This window comes from Peromyscus maniculatus, chromosome 10, assembly GCF_049852395.1.
Source record: "Peromyscus maniculatus bairdii isolate BWxNUB_F1_BW_parent chromosome 10, HU_Pman_BW_mat_3.1, whole genome shotgun sequence".
In the NCBI taxonomy this organism is placed as follows: domain Eukaryota; kingdom Metazoa; phylum Chordata; class Mammalia; order Rodentia; family Cricetidae; genus Peromyscus; species Peromyscus maniculatus.
The window spans coordinates 83583778-83607264 of record NC_134861.1 but is presented as its reverse complement, the minus strand read 5'-3'; the positions used below and the strand labels follow the sequence as shown (position 1 = coordinate 83607264).

The 23487-nt window shown below is 40.7% G+C and overlaps 1 protein-coding gene across 5 annotated transcripts in view; it reads right to left on the bottom strand.

Moving 5' to 3' along the window:
- The window catches only part of Slc4a4 (solute carrier family 4 member 4), a 336420-nt gene that overhangs the window by 173435 nt on the left and 139498 nt on the right, over positions 1-23487 (bottom strand). For all 5 annotated transcript variants that reach the window (XM_076546591.1, XM_076546588.1, XM_042257613.2 and 2 more), the window contains 2 exons: positions 23248-23408; positions 14813-14992 (listed from right to left, as the gene is read on the bottom strand). In XM_076546591.1, coding sequence (XP_076402706.1) covers positions 14813-14992; positions 23248-23408 — 341 coding nt within the window. The remainder of the gene's footprint in view (positions 1-14812; positions 14993-23247; positions 23409-23487) is intronic.

Sequence of the window (23487 nt, the reverse complement as noted above, 5' to 3'; positions counted from 1 at the left end):
AGCCCAAAGAAAGGCAGACAGAGTTCAACTAAGAATATGATAGCATAGCAGAAATTTAATAATGGCAGCTCTTAGTGAAGTAAATCTTCAAAGATGGCCACGACATGCATGATGGAAGGAGAAATCCCCATTGCCATGTTTCTATACGTCCATAGCCATTTTCCAGGAATATTCTCTTATCATCATCCTGGCTAAAGTTTAAAGCTTGATCCATCCTGGACTCCTTCACTTTCATTTCCTGACACTGTATATTGGTTTACCATGATGTCATAGTCCACCATGACATCACCCTGCACTATCCCTTCCTTCCCACCTCTGCAGTCACAATCTAGCCTGGTCCCTAACTCCCTTCATCTCTGCTCTATCACAATAGATACCCAACCCTCTCCTCTTCAAGGGCCAAAAATGGCCACACATCCATGCCCCTGACCCACAGCTCTGCCCATGCTACCTCCATACTAAAGTATTTTCCGTAAACTTCCACAAATGGGCTCAGTTATTTTACCTTAGCACTTCATCATTAAATTCTCTCATCTTCCTTGTTAATAACCAATGTCAAGCAAATTCTGTTATTGTTTTCTCCTATCTTATCATAGACTTTCAGTTTACTTTCCTACGTCTCTTTGCAGGCCTGCTTCTAATAACCACGTTCTCTTCTAATAAGCATTCCAGGGTGTGTGCCCCGTGCTACTACCTCACATGCTGTAGACAAACAGGTCTTCCCTCCAATGACAAGGAAACATTCACCATGACCTCTCTAATCCCTTCTGGGGGTTCCTTTACCTCCCTCCATCTGCACACTGGATTGAAATCTGAGTTCAGGAAGCAGCTTTGGACTTGAACTTGCTGAAATGTACTCTCTAGATCTACCACTTTCCTAAAGAAGTTCTATACCTTTTGAGAGAACATTAGAGCCAGAGACCATATTTCATTTAGTCAAATCTCCAAAATTTAACTATTTCATTCCAGATATACTTAGAAAAGAATCTGAAAAAAAATTAAGAAATGAAAGTCTCACAGTTTAGTTCTTTAAATTATTGGGTTAACTATGTGGTCAGATTGTAGGATAGATCAAGGATTAACTATAAGGTCAGATTGTGGGATAGATTGAAATTCTTGAGTTAAGCCACTCAGTTTTCAACTTTTCCAGAGACATGCTACCTGAGCCAGGAGAGGAATGGCAGTAGACACTGGGCAGGTGCTGCAGAGCAGAACACTGTACTGGGCACAGCCTTGTACAGTGATGCACAAATGAGACAGACAGACAGACACAAAGCAGAGGACACACAAGAGGAAGGTGAAGGAGAAGACGGAAAAGCTCCAAGTGTCGTCATCTTCCTAAGTGCTCAGAACTGAGACTCTGAAGTAGCTGATCTCAAGGCACTAACAGCAAAGGGACACAAGGGTTTTACAAGGGCTCAAGTGATGCTGCCTGTTAGACGTCAAACTGAATTCACAGATAAGCGCTCATAGTGAAGAGCCATCCTGGATCTACCAAGATAGGTGATGGGCTCACACTCCGATAATGGCAAAGCGTTTAGGCTGGTATTAACCTGTCCTGAAGCATGGAGGTGAAAGCTTTTCTTTTGTTCTCAGTGGCCCGGGCTGGTTTCAGAACTGCCTGAGAGATCTGTGAGAGGAAATCGTTTTTGGTTTTGTTCCAACTTCTAATTCAATACCTTGGCAGCATTTGAAATGGATAAGAGCTCTAAGCTCACATCTGCCTCGGGTGACAACTGAGATAAGGAGCGCTCTGAAAATGATGAGAGCTTACTTCCCCAAAACACCTTTCAAAGCAGTTTTTTAAAAAGTAGTTACTTCAAGTTATGGGGCCTCGAAATACCTTGCTAATAATATTGAAAGACTTGATGGAATCTTATTATAATCCTGATTGTTAGATGATATTTTTGGCAGGGTTTAAAAAGTAATTCTGTGTTAATTATGGGGATAAATTATAATCAACGCATCAGAGCAGCATACGTAAAAATATAGGGAAATATCTCTCTTAGGTACACAACATCCACTTCTAGTTAATGGATTAGTAGGGCCAAGGCGACTACTAGTGAAGAGCGAGCTGCTGGTTGCTTTTAATGAAATGATAAGGCCTCAAAAACCATTTTGGAGCGTGTACAACATGAATCTTGTACAGAGGCCAGCAGCATTGTTGTATCAGGTACTTGCAATGCACTGGGGAATATACAAGCTCGAGATGCAGTCCTGGGTGTAATGGAGTTGAGATGAGAAAGTACAGGCAAGTCAGGCATAGAGAGACACAGAAAACAACCCACAGTAAATCTGCCATTGGGAGGCCCAGACAATAGATGCCGTAGTATTCTAATGCTTGAAAGATCTGTGAATATAGCAGCTGTTTCATGAAGGAGATGGAGTTTCATGCAGATCCTACCTGCTTTAGATAGGTTTATTTTCAAAGGCCATGGTAGGCAGGCAGGGAGTTCAGCTAAAGCCCAGAGAGATGGGTCTCACCATCTTAGAGACCAAAAAGCGAAGGACAAGCTGGTTAGGAGAGAGGTTCACATCACATTAACAGCAGGCAAATATGAAGCTGGGTAGGAAGGTAGTGCCAATGGTATTCAATCCTAATTTACACATCTCGGACTGTTCAATAGGTATTTAATTGATTGGCCTGACATGGTAAATAATAGCGACCCCTCAGAAGGTGACTGAGGCTATATATCAAAGACAATAGTTTAGGAAGAGAATATATATAGGAGAGAATATAAATACAGACAAGTAAAAAGGATTCACTCATTACTGAGAGAAGTCTTCTTAGATTAGCACAGGTTTCACCTTAGGCTGGATTTCATATGGCAGCCATCAACATATCAACAAACACCCCTATTACCAACTTCCTTGATGCTTTTTCCTCTAGGTGTCTGATACGGAACATAGATAAGCTTTGAAAGCACAAAAATAGATTTGCTCAAGAAATAATACTATTAGCACCTGCATGACTGAGTACTGAGCACTGTGCTACACACACTTCTTAATTCTCACGAAGGTCCAATGTTGGCAAGGTTGACACAGTTTTATATATGAGAAACCAAAGCTGATAACACAGAAGTAGCTTTCCTGATGTCACAAAACTGTCAGTGGTAGATCAAGGCTTCAAACTCCATTCAGCTTGATTCTAAACTCAAAAGTCCAAACTGCTTCCCAGGAAGCATCTCTAGGAAACACATGGATTTATAAGAAGGAAATATATGGTTCTTGCAAAGGAAATCATGTGGGTGCTGGAACTATACTGAACATCCACTGATCTTTCTGGCAGCCTGACCTTGTAAATTCCTATGCTTAAATAATACACCCCCACACCCACCCACCAATATAGCAGAAGAAACAACCATCCTGTCCTAGACACACATGAGCTGTGTGTTTCTAGAAAGTTACTCAACCTCTCCAGTCTTGTCCTTTTCACCTGGAAAGTGTAGATTATGGAAATAGCTACTGCACAGGTTCTTTAGCAAACTAAATGACATCCTAAAATGTACCAAGCCCAGATAGCATGAAGAGTAATAAATTAATGTTCACAATGTTTTATTGCTATCCAATAGGTTAGATCTACTTTCTAGCAAAAAAAAAAAAAAATGATTACCAAGTTAATACTTTGAAAATAGGCTCATTTTCCTCCCTCAATTCTCCCATTAAAAAATTCAAACTTCCCTCCAAGATTAAGTCCTCACCTCTTTAAAGAATGTTCTTCCACTATGAGCTCCCTCAGGCCAACCCGCTTCCACAGTCTTATGGGGCTGTATGGGTGAGTGCCAGATAGGCATACATGTATTTTTACAGCAGTCTACCATCTTCCACAACCATTAGCCATCTGAGTTCTGCCTCCCTCATTAGAAAGGAAACCCCTTGAGGGCAACGACTCACGTGATTCATTTCTGAATGCTCAGAGCCCAACAGTGTGTGGTGTGCAGTGAGATGGAACACATTTATTTATATCTCTATGAAGCATAGAGATTATTAATAGTTTCTTAAAACATAAAATTTATAGCAAGAGAAGCCCTGAAAGCAAAGAGCTCAACAAACACTATTTTAGGATGAACTAAACCTTTTCCCACTAAGTCAGCTGAAAAAGACATCTTCACAGTAAAGTGAAATTTCCTAATGCTAAAATAGGAAGAAAATTAACCCAACAGTTTTAGTATATGAAAAGAAATAATAAGCAGAGACCTAACAATGTCACCATACATGGGGTTCTTGACATCTAGAAAAAGTCTACATGATCAATTTAGAAATTTGGGGGGCAAAAAAATCCATGTAGTTATCTGTACAAACTGTCCTCTGTTTTGGTTATAAATAAATAGCCATGTCTCTCTAGCAAAGCTCTATATTTGAAAAGGGAAGTGAAACGGTTCTCCCTCAATCTCTAGGTCATCGTCCATATCACCTTCTATCTGTCAGGCACAATCTAAGCATTTTTAGGGTTAATTTCCTCAACTTAGAAAGTTCTTCCTAACTCCCATGCCTGGGAAGACCACATCTCAAGTTACCATCCTTACATCCCTGGGAAGAGACACAGAGCATCATCGACATAAGGAAAATGAGTTTCAGAAACATGACATGTAGACAGAGGGCTGCCATGCCAGGCCTGACCCTTCCCTTTGCACAGTTCCCACCACATGACAAGGTCCCTGACCCAGGTCAGCAAGCCACAGGGAAAATTCTGTGATAGGAGCAACCTGTCATCCCAGGTTTTTCGATCCTTACACGTTACCCTTGCGGGCACTCTCAAGGGTGGCCTTCCCTCCACTCTGTAACCCAGTTGGCCTGCCCTCCCTCTTCCCACCACCTCCATCTGTGCCCTCTCCCCACACACCAACTTACTGAGCCATCCCACGCTGGGAGTGCGCCGCACTCGGGGGTCATCGTCCAAGGTGCGATTTGCTAGGCAGGGCACTGAGTTCTCAAGCGGGCTGCGGGCTTTTTAGTGCCAGAAGCAGAAGACGGGAAGAGGAAGACACATGAGCAGCCACAGCAAGGATGAAGATGGAGGCATTAATCAGGAAGGAAAAAAAAAAACTGAAGCAAATCACACAAGGGGGTTAGAGGAGAACAATGACATATCACAGCGACATTCACCTCCTCCCAGGACCCCGAGCCCTTAAATGGAACAAATATCAACAAAGAATGAACAAGGTTTTGGGAAGATTACATTCAATCATTTTAGCTCCCCAGACAGAAATGGATGATTTGTCCTGCAGCTCCAATACACAAAACATGGGAATATATCCAGAAGACAGATTTTTATAAAGAACATTACTCTGAAGATACAATGTCAGGACTGTGAATGACTGTCTACCACATAAACACACACACAGAGAGATAGCACACACAGTTTTGTAAAGCATAGGGAATGGGATGTCATATTAGTAAGCAGCTTTCCAGCGATCTACCCGACAGTCTGTCTAAGGAGCTTGTAGACAACTGTAGAAAGCAGTATTTCAGACATTGTGTCTGGAATATTTTCCTTGATGAACACAGACTGGCTCTCAATTTTCTGTTTTTTACCCACTTAGTGCTTTAACTAAATTAGTGTACTTTAATACAAACCCATTTGAAATGGCAATTTTGGTCTCCATTTTCCAGTGCCTTCCAAGGTCTATTTTACTGGAATTTTAACCCTTGGTATATCCATTCCAAATTAAAGCTCATGATCCAAGCTGAATGTTCAGTCAGGTTCCTCTAGGTGCCCTTCATCAAGTGGAGGGCATGACTGGCTTCTTCCTAGGGCAGTGCCATTTGCTCTTAGAAACTCAAGTCCCTTGGTTTGCTATTCTCACAAAAGCACCATGCTCCAAAGTTAGTAAACCTACTCCTTTAAGGAATGATAGTGATGTTGGAAATACATGACCATGAGGCAATACATAATATAGACTTAAAACTTTTTTCCCTTAATAATAAAAATAGTCATTTTATTATCAAGATAATACATCTAGCATATTCCACCAAACATAACCAATAGATTATCTATTCACATTGTGTGCAAAAGACAGGGCAGGCAAATGGTCATTTTATAAGACTACTGGTGACCAGAGAGGCCAGGCTTTAAATCGAACCATTTACAAATGAACATAAATTTATGGCCAAATTTGGGCATTAAGCACACTATAAAATCTAGAAACATTTTTGCAAATTTGTCTGTCTGTGTTTAAAAGCTGTAAATAAAGCCAGGATTTGTTAGCAGGCCCTCTGTGCCAGCACCTGTTTGAGGCAAATCTGATGTCTTCTCTCTTGCAATCTGAATTTTTAATTGTTTTCCCTAACTGAACTTCTTTGCGAGTTTTTATTGCACTGAGAAAAATGAAAAGGCAAAATGAATGAGTTGAGATTATTCCAAAATTGTTTCTGTCAAGAGGGAAGCATGTAGAGACATTCAGCGGTATGCTAACCAAGGCTCACCTCCTATTTCTTTTGACAATATACAGACCTGTTTAAAGAACCACTATTCCCACAGACCAAGCTATATGAAATGACAAGTGTAGATAACTGGTATCTACTTGTCTAGGTACAAATGAGGCTGCACTAAGATGCATTCAGTGAGAACTGACGGAGGTGAGAATACACAGTGAACTCAAAAGAGCCATCCAGTCCTTTAGCTGGTAAGGAGGATGGAGCTGGACAAATCTCTCTGAGCTCATGGCTGAGGAAAAAAAAAAGACTAGTAGGTGCTCCAGACCTTAGAAGTTAGTAGGTAACTTCCCCTCTTTCTCCCTCACCTGCCTCAACTTGTCAGTATGGTACTTGTTGGGAACTAATCCTAGAGGTTTCTCTTTGTACACACAGCCTCCATGAACCCTGAGCCTCCCCATAAAGAGGACAGTGGAATGGAGTCTGGCAGATACCAGCTAAGAGTCTGGCTCCAAAAGCAGGCATGAAAATGTAACTGCCCATAGACACTTGGCACCTGTGATTCAGAAAGCCTTACTGGAGCCATCTGGCTGCTTACCCTAGTGAAAACATGGAGACTCACAGCATCCATTACTTACACTGGCAAATTCCAACATGTTGATTTGTTGGACCCTTTGTGTTCTATGCAGAGAGAGAGAAAGATAAATGATACAACTCATTTGGGTTGCTTTTTTTTTTAACCACTTCACAAATTTACTCTAAGGATCAAATTTTGAAAAGTTGTTCTGAAATCCAGAGGATAACTTTCTATAATTAGAGCTTGGTAATGATACATTGTGTATACCTTTTCTACATAATGCTTTCACTGTTTCTCTCTTCAGCTGCAAAATAAGCAGCTTGCCTTTGCTAATATCATACATACTTTCTTTTAAACCACTTTTGCCTGACTTCAGGCATAAACAAGGTAGAAATTGGCTTATACCATTAAGACTTGATGAGGAAATACATGATTCTAAAGACTTTTGAGTGATGGTTTCCAATGTCTAGATTGTAGAAAATGGTGCTATGAGAGGGTGGAAAAAGGAATGATTCATATTCCCTTTGGGAATCAACTTATCAAAAGCCATCAATCCTAAATCTAGCATCTCTCAGAGAACCAAGCAAATGGATAGGAATTTCTCTAGCAAAATGCTTCTTTAGTAAGGAGAAAATAAACTTTGCTCATTTTAAATGTTTAGGGCTCTTTGTAGAAAAGCAGAATTGTATGTTTAAATAGTTACTGAACATCTACTACTTTTTCAACACTGTTGTCCAGCTAAGACATTTACCTGGGCACAGCAGCATTCATTGATAAGCACACATGAGACATGCTGCCGAGAAATAGTCACTTGAAAAATCTGATAAAGGATTCAACTGACACCTTTGTTTAGTGTGGTCCTGCTTGGGTAATGGCCACTAAAATCCTCCAACATTATATTATTTTATGGAGTAAGAGACCAGGATTCACTGAGAACTGGGAAATAAATGACAGCAGAGGAAGCTCATTTCTCTGTAATTGAATTAGTATGTTATTATAAAGTCAACATTCAATGCTTGGTCCCTCCACTAATTATGTTTGTCTGTTAATTTTACATCTGAGTTTCAAGACTTTCACCTGCAAATGGAGATGTTGTGCATATTAAAACTATTACAGACCATATTTTCTGGTGTAAAAATATTGGGAGCTAGCACTGTTGCTGTTATTACTAATACTCATGATATTTGCTTGAAGGGTAGTAGGAAACACTAAAGACAACAGCTTGACCTCATTTAAATTAACTTTAAGATCTGAAATCAATGTTTAAAAGATATATCTGCACTTCTCTAGTAATGCAGCATAGTTCACAATAGCGAAGATGTAGAATCAATATAAATGTCAGTAAAAAATATGTTGTATATAAAGGAAAGGGTACTATTCAGTCCTAAAGATGAGGGTAATTATGTTTTATGTGGGAGCATGGATGAGTGGACAGGTCATTAGGTACAATGAGCTGCACAAAGATAGACAAATGTGACTTTTACATGTGTTCTCTACATCTTCTGAGTGCACAGGAGGACCACTGGTCCCCGAGGCTGCCGAGTTGGGGAAAATGATGAAAGATGTTGCTCAAACGCTACAATGCTTCAGCTCAACATGAAGAATACACAGTAAGGATTGGAATAATGGGTATGTTAACTAACTCGATTCAATTACTCTACATTGTATACATCTGACCTCATTTTTGTATCCTATAAACAAATACATGTCAGTATCTAATAAAATGGATAAATCCAACTTTTTACTCAAGAACTGGCAAAGATCTCTTTTTGTCATGTATTTTAATGGAGGAGGGTTTGTGCCAACTTAAGGTATGCTTGACCAGTCTTGGAAGACTTAGACATTCTCTTCTCCTCTTTCCTGTGGGAGGATATAATTGAGAGTGGGTCACACTCGATTCTTCGGAATTGTCTCCTCTTCTTCCTCTTCCCTGCCTTCCCTTTCTTCTTCTCTGATTCTCTTCTACAAAGACCAGGACACAGTCCCAGATCTACACCCACCCTCCCTCCCATCTGCTCTTGGAGCAAGATGAGGCTGTGGAGAACAAGACTTTGCAAGGGCGACTTAACTAAGTACCCCAAGCCCGAGATGCTTTCCTCAGCCTCTCAGCAACATGTGACTCCACCTGGAGAGGAGGCAGGAAGAACCGAAGACTCAACTGTGGCACTCTAAGACAAAGAGATGCAATTGTAACGCTGCTCTACCCTAGATTCTAGTGGCCGAGACTAGATTGTCAATTAGTTAAAAAAAAAAAAAAATTAAGAAATATGCATTTTTGTTTTTGTTTTTTTGAAACAGGGTTTCTCTGTGTAGCTTTGCGCCTTTCCTGGAACTCACTTGGTAGCCCAGGCTGGCCTCCTCACAGAGATCCGCCTGGCTCTGCCTCCCGAGTGCTGGGATTAAAGACGTGCGCCACCACCGCCCGGCCGAAATATTCATTTTATAGCACCATCCTATGTTATTCACTGATAGCTAAAGCCTGTCCATGCTCACACATGCTGATCAGTCTTGATACTTTAGGTAGCAATTTAAACTACTATAAAGCCCATATATGATAACACAGTGCGGATTATTTGACAACTGTAAACCTGGTCATGAAAGTAGGGCTGTTTTAAAAACGAACCCTCAAGAATCTTTTCACATTAGTGTGATGGAGGAGGGGACTGAGAAGCACAGGCAATAATAGAACACAAGCTAAAACTGGTAAATTGACAATCTGCCCTCAATTTTAAATCTGAAAATCACTAAAAGTATTCCTCAAAATATATCTGAATACTATCCATTCCTGAGACCAGCATCTTATGTTATTATTAATGTATTTTCATAATATATCTTACCTACTCCTGGTAACATAAACAGAATAACAACACACAATTACTCTTATGTTGCAGACATAACAAGACTCAAGGTGATTACTTAACTCTCAAAATCATGTGTCTACTAAATATGATTGAGGACTGGAATAAAGCCTTTGGAAGAGATGGCATCGTATCTTCAAGAAGATTATGAAACAGACCTTGAATAGGCCTAAAGATTCACTGTGTTCTACTCATAAACCTAACCTGTCATTGTCTCATTGTCATAAAGTGTAGGATGGACTAGGAAGTGCTAGAATGGGATGATGGAAGTTTGAACATGACAGATCTGGAAGACCTGGGGAGAAGCAGAAAGATTCGTGTCTTATGGATGAGTTAGAAATAGATTACCAGGATTGGCCACCGTAGCCACTGTCATTAGCAGGCGACTTCATTCAGATACTTTGTTAGCAACTCTCCGTGGATTGCCTTGTTTATCATCAGGTTGGGAAGAGCGTCGTTTCGTTGAGCTCTGGCCAAGACATGCATCTGTGCTCTGCAAATGCATAGAGAATGAGCGTCCAGAACAAAACAGATGGCTATGTGCTGCTGGGCTTTGGAAGGAGCTGGCTGCATTCAGAAGGCACCTGGAATGGCATGCTCATCAGAAAGAGATGCATGCCTAAGGATAAAAGATGCCACCTGACCACCTCAGAACTGGAGAAGCCTGAAGCCTGCTTCGGAGGAGCAGAATCTTTGAGGGAGTTTAGGGAAGTGCTTGCCCTATTTACTGCTACAGGGATCACGCCTGGATTCAAAAATATGATGGAGGAAGGTGGGAAGTGGAACAATGCACCTAAAGACCACTGGGGAAACTAGAATCCAAAGCCCAGACCAAAAGCAAAGCTAAAGCATTGCTAAAGGGACGGAGAAAGCTGCCAGACTTGGCTGTAGTCCCAGCCGGATCTAATTCACCCCAGTGTCAAGGCAGCCTGATCTATTATTCACACCACATAGCTCAAGCGGGCCTGAGCTCAAGTCAGATTCAAAGCAATAAGGGTCTGACTAATCCCACCTCTACTTCTCTGGATCCTAGAACTCCTATTAGCAACAACAGCAAATACCATGATTTCTTCCTATTGATCATTCTGCCCTGTGAACACTGCCCGGGTTCTACTACGTAATAACAACACATGGCTTTTTAATATCCCAAGCTTTTCTGTGCTCACACCTAAGCCGCTACATGGGAAAGAACTAGGTATCAGCTTCCTGACTGTTAGAAACCCTTGAAAGAGGAGTCTGGATATAGAAGCCAAGACTGCACCAAGTTGTACAAGCCCGTTGATTACATTTTGTATACCTGGGTAAAGGGGAGGGTGGTAAAGGCAGTGAATTGAAGCTGAAACCCAGTGGTGTGCTAAGTAGTAGTTGGTCATGGACCACTATAAATATAGAAGAGGCCCTGGGGTACCACAGAAAATCTAAGGAAAGCTATGTGAGCCCCAGGAGCCAGCTGCCCTGCTTGGAGATACCACCTTGCCCAACTGCTCACTGCCTGACACAGTACTTGGCCATAGCCTTGGGTGCCCAAGGTGGATCAGGATTCCTCTTATAGCCATTTAACCAAAAGTAAGGAAGGTTTCAGACTGTGAGGAGAAACGGCCTCTTTCCTCTCCCATTGTTACACAATGGGTGTTGACACCACTCACCAAAAAGTCTGAAGAAATACATAAAAATTATTTCTATGGTTTTCTTCCTGAAGAGGAAGCCACTGAAGCAAATGGTCCAGAAGACAGGCCTATTACGCTGAAGTCTATATTGCATAGTTGTGCTTAGACAGCTCGCCTATGCATTTGTTGAGTGATTACTAAGTGCCAGTTACCGCTCGAAACATTCACATCTTTTTTAATTTTTCATTATTTCTATTTTACAGGCAAAAAAAATGGACTACACCATTTTTCTAATTCTTTACTAAGAAAAAATAAGTAGCTTTTTACCAATTGAAAATGAGTTCATGATAATGAACCAAAAAATGGAAGGAAGGGAATTCATAATGTGAATCAGGCTAAATGTTTGATTATAATATTATGTATGTTAATAAGACAAAAACAAAACAATAAATACATGTTTCAAGTTTCATTATTTGTCAGTGGTGTTTCAATCAGTCCTCTACTAAATCAAATAGGAGTTTTAACTACCAAAAAAAAAATCTTTTCAATCTTAAGGGGATTGTGTTTTAGAAGCTGTATGCAGTAATTACATGCTTTGAGCTTAACCTGCATTATTAGTATTTTCTCCATCTTTTTTTTTTTTAATTTAGAAACAACTGGAACAATAATAAAGCAAGTCGTGGTCTGCAGCACTTGCTGATCTCTACAGTGAGAACACCACCCTTGTCGCAGATTTCAGCTGCTTACTTGAAGCCATTGGAGTCAACACTGGAACCCAGGGCATGATGGAACCAGCTGCAGACCCAATGCATGATAGCAGTCATTTTATAGTATTTGCACACTCACACACAGGTGGAAATCACCTCACGTGCACAGATTATAGTAAACTGTCCTGGAACAAGCAGGAAGTCGTGCATTTTGAGTATGTGTTGTCATTGTTTTTAATATAGTTATTTAATTGAATGCTAATGGGATTTAACAGTTGTTGAATAGAACGAACTGCTTGCAGAATCCCCCCCTCACAGTGGGATCTTGTGAGTAGATGAGAGCTGACTCTAGGACATGACTGGGAACTAAAACAATCCCTGACTTCAGCATCATGATGCCATTCAGCTATCTGTCATGCTGCTGCTCGCATAGGCAAAGCAGTCTCTGTCACAGGGTCTACTTCTATATTTAAGGCTAAAGTGATTACATTTATCTAGGCTTTTCATGAGAAAAACTATTACAGCCCAGCTCCAACTACAGTCGACCTAAGATTCTTGTTTATTAAAAGAGTAGTGACGGGTATATAATTCCTTACTTTAGATGTTTATTCAAAGAACATTACGTAGTTCTTAGGTATATTAAGTGATTAAGCCCTAAGACATAAAAGTAACTGTGCAAACTTGCAGGTTAGGAACAAGCACCTGTAGAAAGCCAAAAACTTGCCATCCCATGATTTATGATCGTGTACCTTGGAGGCACATGTAACTCATTGCTGTAGGATCTCGCAAAGCCAAATCTTGCCTGTGATATTTAAAGAGTTAGGTAACACAAAGGCCAATAATAACACGTTTGAAACAAACTAATCATATCCTATGCTTCAGGGTGTAGGCTGATCATTTGAAGAGCCAAAAAAAAAAAAAAAAAAAAAAAAAAGGAAGCTCCTGCCTTTTCCCATGTGCTTTCTGCCCTGTGTGTACAGCATTGTACAAATGAGAGTGAATGATGAAGGCAAGTTCAACCTCCTCAGCAGAACAAGAGTAGAGGAAGAAGAGTTGGAGAAGGAGCAATCTCAGTTCATTCATAGCTCCTCCAAAAGGAAGGCCACTAAGACCCATCTGTGCCTAGTTTCTGCTCTAGTGCAAGAAAAGGCAGCTTACCCTTCTGGGAAGAGAGCATCCTGGCAGCCACAGCCATCTCTCATGCAACATGTGAACATGGTGCATGCTCTTACCTCTATGAACTACTATTAATACAATGGTTTAAAGCAAGTAAAACCTCTAACTCTCAGAATCACTTTTTTTTTTTTAATGAGGAAGATTATTGTCTGAGATTTAAAAAAAAAAGAGAGAGAGATCTGAAATTTAACTGCCATAATTGCAAATATGTGTGCTGGTTACAATGAAATGCTTGTAAGATGAACTAAAGCACCCTGCTCAAGCAATGGCACTGCCAGCCACTGAACAACCCTTTCTTCAGAAATAAAACAACAGGCATATAAAACCGAAGACATCTCTGTCAACAGCAATGTTCCCAGTAACAGCAGAAGCACCAAATGACAGCAAAGTATTCTAAATTACACTCCCTCTCCCTCTCTCTCCTGAATAGATTTTATTGAAAGCATTCATATCTTAATTATTTTACAGACAGTTTGGGATTTTGTTTATAGTAATCTGTCTCCAAATCACTGGCTTTTGATATTAAGTGAGAAAACTCACATTTATGGATATGGAGTGGCTGGGATCAAACTCACTTTCTACCATCATTTTAACCTGCCTTTTGCCTGAGAATACATTCTATAATAATATGAAAGCACAGGTCACTCCACGGAGTTACAATCTCCCTCACTCTCTTGGTATTCAGAAGACACGATGGTAATAGAATCTAGACCTGGTTCTGCCAACCCAATGCTTGCTGGGCTTTGCCCACCACACTGTCATTTCCCACACTTCATGGAAACTTGTTTCACCCTTCTGAGACTGCAGCCAAACATGAAATTTATTTCCAATGATGAGAATGATATCAAAGATAGACACTCTGCAAGAAATTGTGGTAAGTGCAATACAATAAATATAACAAGAACATAGTACCTTTCCTATTGTTATATAATGAATTAATATCCCGTTTTGAATGATTATACTTCTATCTGAATATAATCATTATTTATCAAGAAATCAACTGCCTTTTCAAGTGGTGAAAACAATACTGAGGCATATACTAGTAAGAGGAGCACTCACAGATTAGGAGCAATCTTAGACTCCCATCCTTAAGCAACAATGTCGTTATATGCTATTTCAAAGCATTTATCATCTCTTATTAGATTCTCCTAGTTGCTGCAAGTCATCTTGAAGACATACTCCCTGAGGTACTCAATATTACCTGCAAGCTTGCTGATTCATCTGGAATACTCAGTTGTTTCACCACAGAGTTATTTAACCAGTCATTTCAGCCCATCAGCATAGACACACACGGGGGAAGCCAGGCACTGTGGCTTTGTAACCTAGAGCAACAGTGAAACCTTTCCAGCAAGACTGCACACCTGCCCAAGTGTATTAAAAGGATCATGAGATGACCACGGCATGTGACCTTGAGAAAAGACATATACAGAGGAGGAAGAAAGGATCCCAAGAGATGGAGTAAAGGTGAGTGACACGTGAAGAGGAAGCAGCGGCCAGCTGGCTTTGCATTACCATTGTCAGGGTTGGTAAACATCCTACTTGCACTGGAGACAGTCTTCCCGATGTCAGCCAGGGACCGAAGGTTGGATTTCTTGGTTTGATGTCGGTGTTTCCGGAGCAAAGTGTATGTGACCTTATCCTTAAGGTCTGGCTTCAAAAGGCCTGTCTCGATCTGGTGGTCAGCAATCATCTCTGATATGAAAGCAAAGAGAAGCAAAAGTCAGACACCAAACCATGAAGCTAATTTTCACTCTAGCTTTGTGGGTGTCACCACCAAATTTAACATCAATGCATTACTTTCTCAAAGGCAACTTCCCACTTTATATGAAGGGACAGAATGCTGGCATTAATGAGGGAATTATAAATATTCCAGCATTAATTGTCTTTAGAAAGGTAGAACTATCTTAATTTCTTTATTCCCCCCCTTTTTTATTTTTTAATATTACAGTTATTTAATAATCCCCTAAATCAACATTTCTATGAGCAACACAATTAGTCAGTAATTTTCATTTTTCAGTGTAAAAAAATGAGGTTCAAATTTCCATGCCCTGCACTACATTGTGGTGATATTTGGTTTGTGCTCTAACAAATAAATCTTGCCTGGAAATCAAAGCGCAGAGCTAACCACTAGAGGCCAGGCAGTGGTGGCACACACCTTTAATCCCAGCACTTGGGATCTCATGCCTTTGATCCCAGTACTTGGGAGGCACACGCCTTTAATTCCAGCAGCACTTGGGAAGAGGAAACAGGAAGTGATTATGGCTGGGCTGAGAGAGGAGGTGATAAGGTGGGGTGGAGACAGGAGCTCGGCCCCTTCAGTCTGAAGATTCCTAGAGGTAAGAAGTCTCTCTAGTGGCTGGCTGCTCTGCTTCTCTGATCTTTCAGCTTTCACCCCGATATCTGACTCCAGGTTTTTATTATTAAGATCAATTAGAACTCCCACTACATTACATAATCAGAAGTATCAAAGGTATGAAACAAAATAAGTTGTACAAACACAAGGAGTGATTGTTAAAGTCTCTCTCTTCAGTTCTTCTAAGTTATATTTTCTTTAAAATACCTTTCCCAATATCAGACCATTTGAACAACTACTGAAGGAAAGATCAAGCTACGAAGTTATACCCTAGTCTTTTCGGAGATGGTAGACTTAATCTTCCTGGTCCACCCCAACTAAAACCTTTGCCAGCCTACTCCACTGACGGTTTTCAAACACAGCCTGACTAACCCTTTTATAAAAGGTTTAAGTATCTTAGTCTTTCTATTAACTCTTTACTGTTTGGCTTTGGGGGCCAGGGAGATGGCTAAGGAGGTAAAGGGCTTTGCTGGGCAAGCAGGAGGGCGTGAGTCTGGATCCACAGCACTCACATAAAGAGCTGGCCACAGTGCTATCCACCTGTAACCTCCTGCAGGAGGGAGTGTAGTGAAGACAGGCCAAGCCCTGGAGTCCACCAGGTTCAGTGAGGGATGTTATCTCAAAAAAGGAGGGGGCTAGCAATTAAAAAGACACCCAACAGCAACTCTGGCCTACACACACACACACACACACACACACACACACACACACACGCACGCACGAACGCACGCACGAACGCACCAAATCATCTTCTGATAGAAAATAATCCTTCTTTCTCACAGGCAAGCACATCTGCAGCATACATTGAACCTGTGCATCTTATTCTAACCTCTGCCTCCACTCCCAGAGACACGTTGCAGAATCTGTATGAGGTGTGCGAGGCAAGGCATTTCACGGCGTATCTTCCTCTGAGGAAACTACTCGGGGTAGGGAAGTACACAAGGGAGCAAAGTCTGCTCTTAGGCAAAAGTCTGACAGGAAAATCAGCCGGACAACAGAGAATCCTAAGGAATCCTGCACTGAAGAGAAGGTACAGGTGTCCCTAGGACCTTGCTGGCGCCTCTCTGCACTAGTATTATTGGTCCATCTTCAATAGAACATTCTGCCTCACAGTCTACATCTAGAAGCCATCAATTTACAGAGTGGACAGCCAGTCACTTGTAAGGCATGAAGAGGCTAAATCAAAGATTGTCCATCATTGGCCTAGCACAGAGGTCCTAAATGTGCAGGATGTGAACCACTTGGTAAGGGACTGGAGGAGGCAGGAAGTTTCTCTGGTGAGCGTTTGGATTTGAAAGTGGCCTTCAGCTTTGGGCATTTTTAACCACACAAACCCCACTCAGTAAAAGCCGGAGAATGACCCTGGAAGTACAATTAGTTCTCTGTTCCACAGGTAAGTCACTAAGTGCCTCCAGGCACAACCCTCGACTTTCCCTATAAGTCCCATTCCACGTGGAAAGTCCATTTGCGGAAGAACCACAAAAATAACAGTCCCCAACCTATCTGCCGCAAGTGTCATCAAATTCTCCTTCTGATGCCAGGGCTGTGGATTAAAGTATTTCTTCTCTAGCCTTCCTGGCAAGGCTTCTCAATGCATGGGCATGCACAGCTGACCCTCTGTTAACTAATGCTTGGGAATCACTAGTTAGACAGGTTGAAACATCTGTGTAGCTTATGCCCTTCATCAAGCATCCATAAAAAGTGGTCCACCTAATAGGATCTCTTTAAGCATCCACTACAAAAACCTTTCAAAGGAAAGTGGGGGCAGTAACTTTCACAACTACACTGAAATGAAGAGTTTGGTTGAGCAGATCCCACAGACACTACCAACTGGGAGAAGATGAGCCAAGTCTAGGTGATAACAATTGAAAGAGGCCTTGGGGAGCACCAAGTTCAGCTTGTTACACAGATGAGAAAGAGGAGGAAAAAAATGACGGCTCCTCCCCATACAGACTCATTAGAGGAAGAAGCCCTGCTAAAAGCGGAGCTGCTGGTGCACATCTGAGATCTTTCTCCATCGGACACAGTATTGTCCATATTTAAAAAGTAAGCCCACAGCCGGGCGGTGGTGGCGCACGCCTTTAATCCCAGCACTCGGGAGGCAGAGGCAGACGGATCTCTGTGAGTTTGAAGCCAGCCTGTTCTCCAAAGTGAGTTCCAGGAAAGGCACAAAGCTACACAGAGAAACCCTGTCTCGAAAAATAAAAAAAAAAAAAAAAAAAAAAGTAAGCCCACCAGGCACACTTGGGCATGACTGTGATGCTAACACACTCGGGAAGCTGAAACAGAAAGACTGTGAGTTCCTGGCAGCATGAGCTGCAAAGTGAGTTCAAAGCTAGCTTGAGCCTGGGCTGCATAGCCAGGCTCTACCTCAGAAAAGTCAAAGATATTTATATATATATATATATTTTAAAATCAAGCGCTAGGCAGAGAAAAAGCAACACATGCAGAGCTTTTGCAAACAGAAAGGCGGCCAAACTATGGAAAACAGACGAGAGGACAAGTGAGCATTCAGAAAAAGGATAGTTTTTAACTTCAAAATTAACAAAGATAATGTAAATAAATATATGTGAATATACCCAATAAAGACATTTGTTAGGTCTATCAAAATCATTTATCCCAGTGTGAAAGATGCATGTTCTATTCCCTGATGATGCCAGTGTTGACTAGCCACACCAAAACCTTTCAATATGATCAAAACTTTTGAATCTTCTACAGCTGGAACTCTATACTAACCAGACAATTTTGCAAAAGTCTAACAAAAATATGCACTTTTCTTTATAATAAAACCTAAAAGGCCACCCAAATACCTAATAGATTATTTTACAGCCTTTATGTTTTTATAGAACAACATGAAAATATCGATATTTATTTTTTTATCTGTAAGCAAATATAAATTGAAACGATGAACCACGGGGCTGGAGAGATGGCTCAGCAGATAAGAATACTTGCTTTGCATGCATGAGGATGTGAGATCAAGTCCTGGCACCCATGTAAAATGTCTAGCATGACTGTGCAGGTCTATAACCCCAGCGTTATGAGGCAGACACAGACAGACCTTGTGAGCTCACTAGCCACTCAGCCTATCTGAGAAGGAGATCTTCAGGGTGAGTGAGGGAGCTTGTCTCAAGGCAATAAGACCAAGACTGAAGAAGAAGACACACAACCCCTAGTCTACACAAGTGCATGTACCCATATACTCACACACTCACATGCACACACCATGATGTGCTATAATTCCATTTTATGTACATAAACAGAGTTACATAGAAAAAATGATGTTAAGATGATACACAAAATTAGATTAGGAAATGTTTTACTTTTATGGTAAAATTAGAGGTTTTATTTTTTTAGTAAAATTTTTATGAATTATTTTTAAATGAATATATATTAATCTTATGATTATAAAGAACAATAAATATAAATTTTAAAAGTATCAATGGTGGGTTTTTTTTAAAAAAAAGCAAGAAACATTAGGACTCACACATCTGCAGAGCTCAGGGTGTATGTATGTATGTATGTATGAGTTCCAAAAATAGAGCTACATTTTTCTCATCCATTTCACATTGTGCTAAATACCTAAAATGGATTACAGGTTTTTTTAACTTAAGAGTGGAAGAAAATTCCATGAACTTGACTTCATGTGTGAATGACACCCTTTAAATGTAGGATTACAATGGTGATGCTAATAATAAACCTATTAAAATAATCCCTGAAAATTATGTCTTGTCTTCTGTAATGCTTCAAAGACAAATTTTTCTATTAAAATACAGTAGGGATTCCGCACACACAGACACACACTCACACACACACAAAATTAAAAGCACAGAGAGGTCCCGAAAAGAATCAGAAATAAGCTGATCTCAATGTAAGAATCCCGCCTGACCACAGCTCATGCCCAGGCCAGCCTCGTGCCATTGCCTATGACCTGCAGTGATCGTTCTCTCAGGGGCAGATGAGGAGGAGCAACAGTAAGCCCACAAAGACGGCTGGAAATCATCCTACTATTTGTTGGGTATAATTACATTTGCTATTATTTCTTTTTTCTTTCCATTTTCTGAAGCAAAATTGGGCTATTGGGAAGAAATACAACACGAGATTTAGGAGCATGTAACTATCAGTTGAGCATTATTGGCGTATGCAACTTTACTTTATCCTCCGCTAGGAAAAGATTTTCCTAATAACAAAATAATCATTATAACTCTTCAAATTACTATGCTGCCTTCTGTCATTCAAACGAAATAAAGGCTTTGCACTATTTTTATTTTATCCTCCATAGGTTTTTATTCTGTTGGAGGATTTTCGTTTCTTTATTGAGTGACACTCTTTTAAGCAAGCTCTGCTTTCTCTTCTGCATTGCTGGTCTTTTTTCCTCCTTTCTTTTGCTCATGATGTGTGGTTTGCCTCTAAACTTTTTTTTTTTTTTTTTTTTTTTTTGTATTATCAGTGCCAAAACGATAGCACTGGCATTCTGCCTCCTTGCCCCAGGGACTGTGAAGTAAACATATTAGGGAGTGATGATACCTCAAAGTGACCTAGTGGTGTCTAATTTTAACATGAAATGACAGTGTTTAAAGGAAATGCACAGAGGTTAGAAAAGAGTCTGAAGCCAATAATAAAAAGTTATGGGATATTAAGCAAGAACATCAAATGCTCAATTAATCTTCTTTAAATATAGTAGATGTCAGATCTTCTCTTTTTGGTCATTGGGTAAAGAGGGTCTGAATGAATGTGGGACTCTGTCTTCTGCTATGTACGCAGAGTCAAGGAGGTGCTAGAGCCCAGACACTCTTTAAGGTAGTTCAGGAGCTGGAGATCACACAAAGACAGCTTTGCAGAAAAGTTCAGCTGTGCAGAAAAAGAAACTCATCACCCTGTTGATCATCTCCAAGGCCAGCAAAAAAATGTATAAATAAATGAACAAACAAATGGATTAATAAATAAATGAATGAGCCAGGCAGTGGTGGCGCACACCTTTAATCCCAGCCCTCGGGAGGCAGAGGCAGGCGGATCTCTGTGAGTTCGAGGCCAGCCTGGGCTACCACGTGAGTTCCAGGAAAGGCGCAAAGCTACACTGAGAAACCCTGTCTCAAAAAACCAAAAAAATAAATAAATAAATAAATAAATAAATAAATAAATAAATAAATAAATGAATGAATGAATGAATGAATGAATGAATGAATGAATGAATTTTCTAATACTTCCCATCTCTTCAGTCCATACTCTTTGGAATTTTTCCTTCTGCTTATGAAATCCCCAAGCATCTATCTGCCAGATTCAAATCAGACTTCAAGTAGTAGTCTAGTACATGACACGTAGGAAAATCTAGATAGCTAATTATGTTGGGGGACAGTATGAACCCAGGGTGTCTGGTGACCTTACTTAATTCACCTAACAACTCTGAAAGGCCCACTGTGATGGTCGCTTTCCATTGTCAACATGACACAGTCTAGAGTCACCTGGGATGGGCATCTTTAGCAGGGACTCCCTAGATTAGGTTAGCCTGTGGAAAGACACATCTGTAGAAGACAGTTTCTATTACCTTCACTGATATGGCAAGTCCCAGCCTAAAAGCAGACAGCACCATTCAGTGGATTTGGGTCCAGGACTAGGCAAGAAAAAGGCAAGCTGAGCACAAGCATCCATGTATCCCTCTCCATTCCTAAAGATGGATGTAATATGAACAGTTCTCTAAGGCTCTGCCTTTGTGACTTTCCAGTCATGATGGACTATAGCCCAGAATCACAAGAAAGTAAACCTTTTTCCCCTAAATCGCTTTAATCGGGGTATTTTATCATAGCATCAGGAAGGGGAATTCGGGCGTGCACCTAAATTTACTGCCCTCACAGTATCATGAGGAAACCAAGTCAGCAGGAATGGCAAGGAACGTGTTTTGACCGTGATCATCCATGCTAGCAGAGGAAGACTTTAAAAAGCTGCCCACTGTAATCTCAGCATTCTTGCTGTGAAACCACTCAGTATCACACAGAATTAATATGTAACGCCTTCCAGAGATTTTTTTTTCCATAGAGAGCAAAACATACGCTCAGTGGAAGGAATACATGGCAAAATTTCACACAGAGAAACTCCACAAGCTCCGGTGGTAAGAATGATACTCTGTGCCAACATAAACTGACTTAGTCACCAGCCCATAAGGTCCTGCTAGCATCCTCCCCACAACATTTCTCTACATCCAGCTAAATGACTTGACGTCCACGTTCCATCACACCAGCCAAGGAAGTAGAGGATTTTCATTCTTCCGTAAGATATAAACTGTGTTTTGAAGATAGCAAAACTGAGGTGTAGAAAATATCAGTGAAACATCTTGGGTCAAAGAATTCTTAAAACCTAGTGTCCAGAGAGCCAATTAAGATAGGAGGGTGAGAGGGTTCTTTTTTTCCAGAATACTAATCTAGGGTGAGGTAATGACTCAGTAAGTTATTGTCATGTAAGGATAAGAACCTGAGTTCAATCCCCAGAACCCATGTTTAAAAAAAAAATCAGGCATAATGGCATGTGTGTATACTACCAGTCCTGGAGAGGTAGAGACAGGTGGGTTACTGTGGCTCACTGGCCAACCTGTCTAGTCTACTAAGAGAGTTCAGCCCAAGGAGAGATACTGTCTCAAAAAACAAGGGTTGGCTCCTGAGAAATGAAACCAAGGTTTACCTCTGGCCTACATATACATGCATGCACAAAAGTACACACAGCCACCCATCCACATGTATGCATATGAACTCACACACACACATATGTATATACAAAAAAATGTTATTTATGCTAGTAAGTAAAAAAAGTTAATATGCTTATGTATGGTGGTATTTTATTTGTACTGAAATGTGATTTTAATTGTATGTTAATAAATAAAGTTGCCTGGGGGTCAGAGCTATTAGAGCCATAGCAAGAGCGTGGCCGTGGTGACGCACACCTTTAATCCCAGCACCTGGTAGACAGAGCTAGGTAGATCTCTGTGTGGTCAAGGATACAGCCAGCATTGAAGACACATGCCTTTAATCTCAATACCAACCATAGAAGACCTGAAAGTCTCTACAGACAGGCAGTGACGAGGCAGTCAAGTGTTTGGGTTTACAACCAATGAGAAGGCAGAACAGAAAGTCCATATAAAGACAAACACACAGGAAGTAGGTTCTTTTCAGAGAGGTCTCTTGGCTGAAGAGGCTAGCTGCAGCAGGCGCTAAAGCTCTTAGCTCTGATCTCTTGGCTTTCTTCTTTGCATTGGTTCTGTGTTTCTTATTTAATAAGATGGTTGGTTACATCTACACTTATGCGTATTGAACAAGATCTTAATTGTAATAAAAAATGGAGGCTAAAAGAAAAGCATAAAGGAGAAGACTGACAAAGAAATCTGAAAGAAACTATTCTAAAATTTTAACAATAACCGTAACCAGAGACGGGCATTATTTCTTAATGCTATTTTTCTTAATATTTGTCAAATTTTTCACAAATCACTCACTTCATGGCACAGAACTCTAAGAACACGTTACAGAGAATATTCAACCCTGCTTACCCTAGTAGGCATCTGCATGAAAGAACATTCCTGAACAGTAAGAAGAGCCGGAAATGGCATACTTACCCACCAGCTGTGGGAGAGAAGATGCCTCCCGGTCAAGCATGATGGATCCTTTCTCCATACACGTCCTCAGCTCGAACAAGCTGTGCAGGGACAGCGTGGCCACATGGGGTTTGCTCCATCGTTCCCCACCCTGCTCCACTTTTTCTTCAAACTTAATCCACCTAGGAAGATGTGATGAGTGAAGACAATTAAAAGACATGCAACCTTCCCTGAAGGTAATACCAATCCCTGCCCATGCCC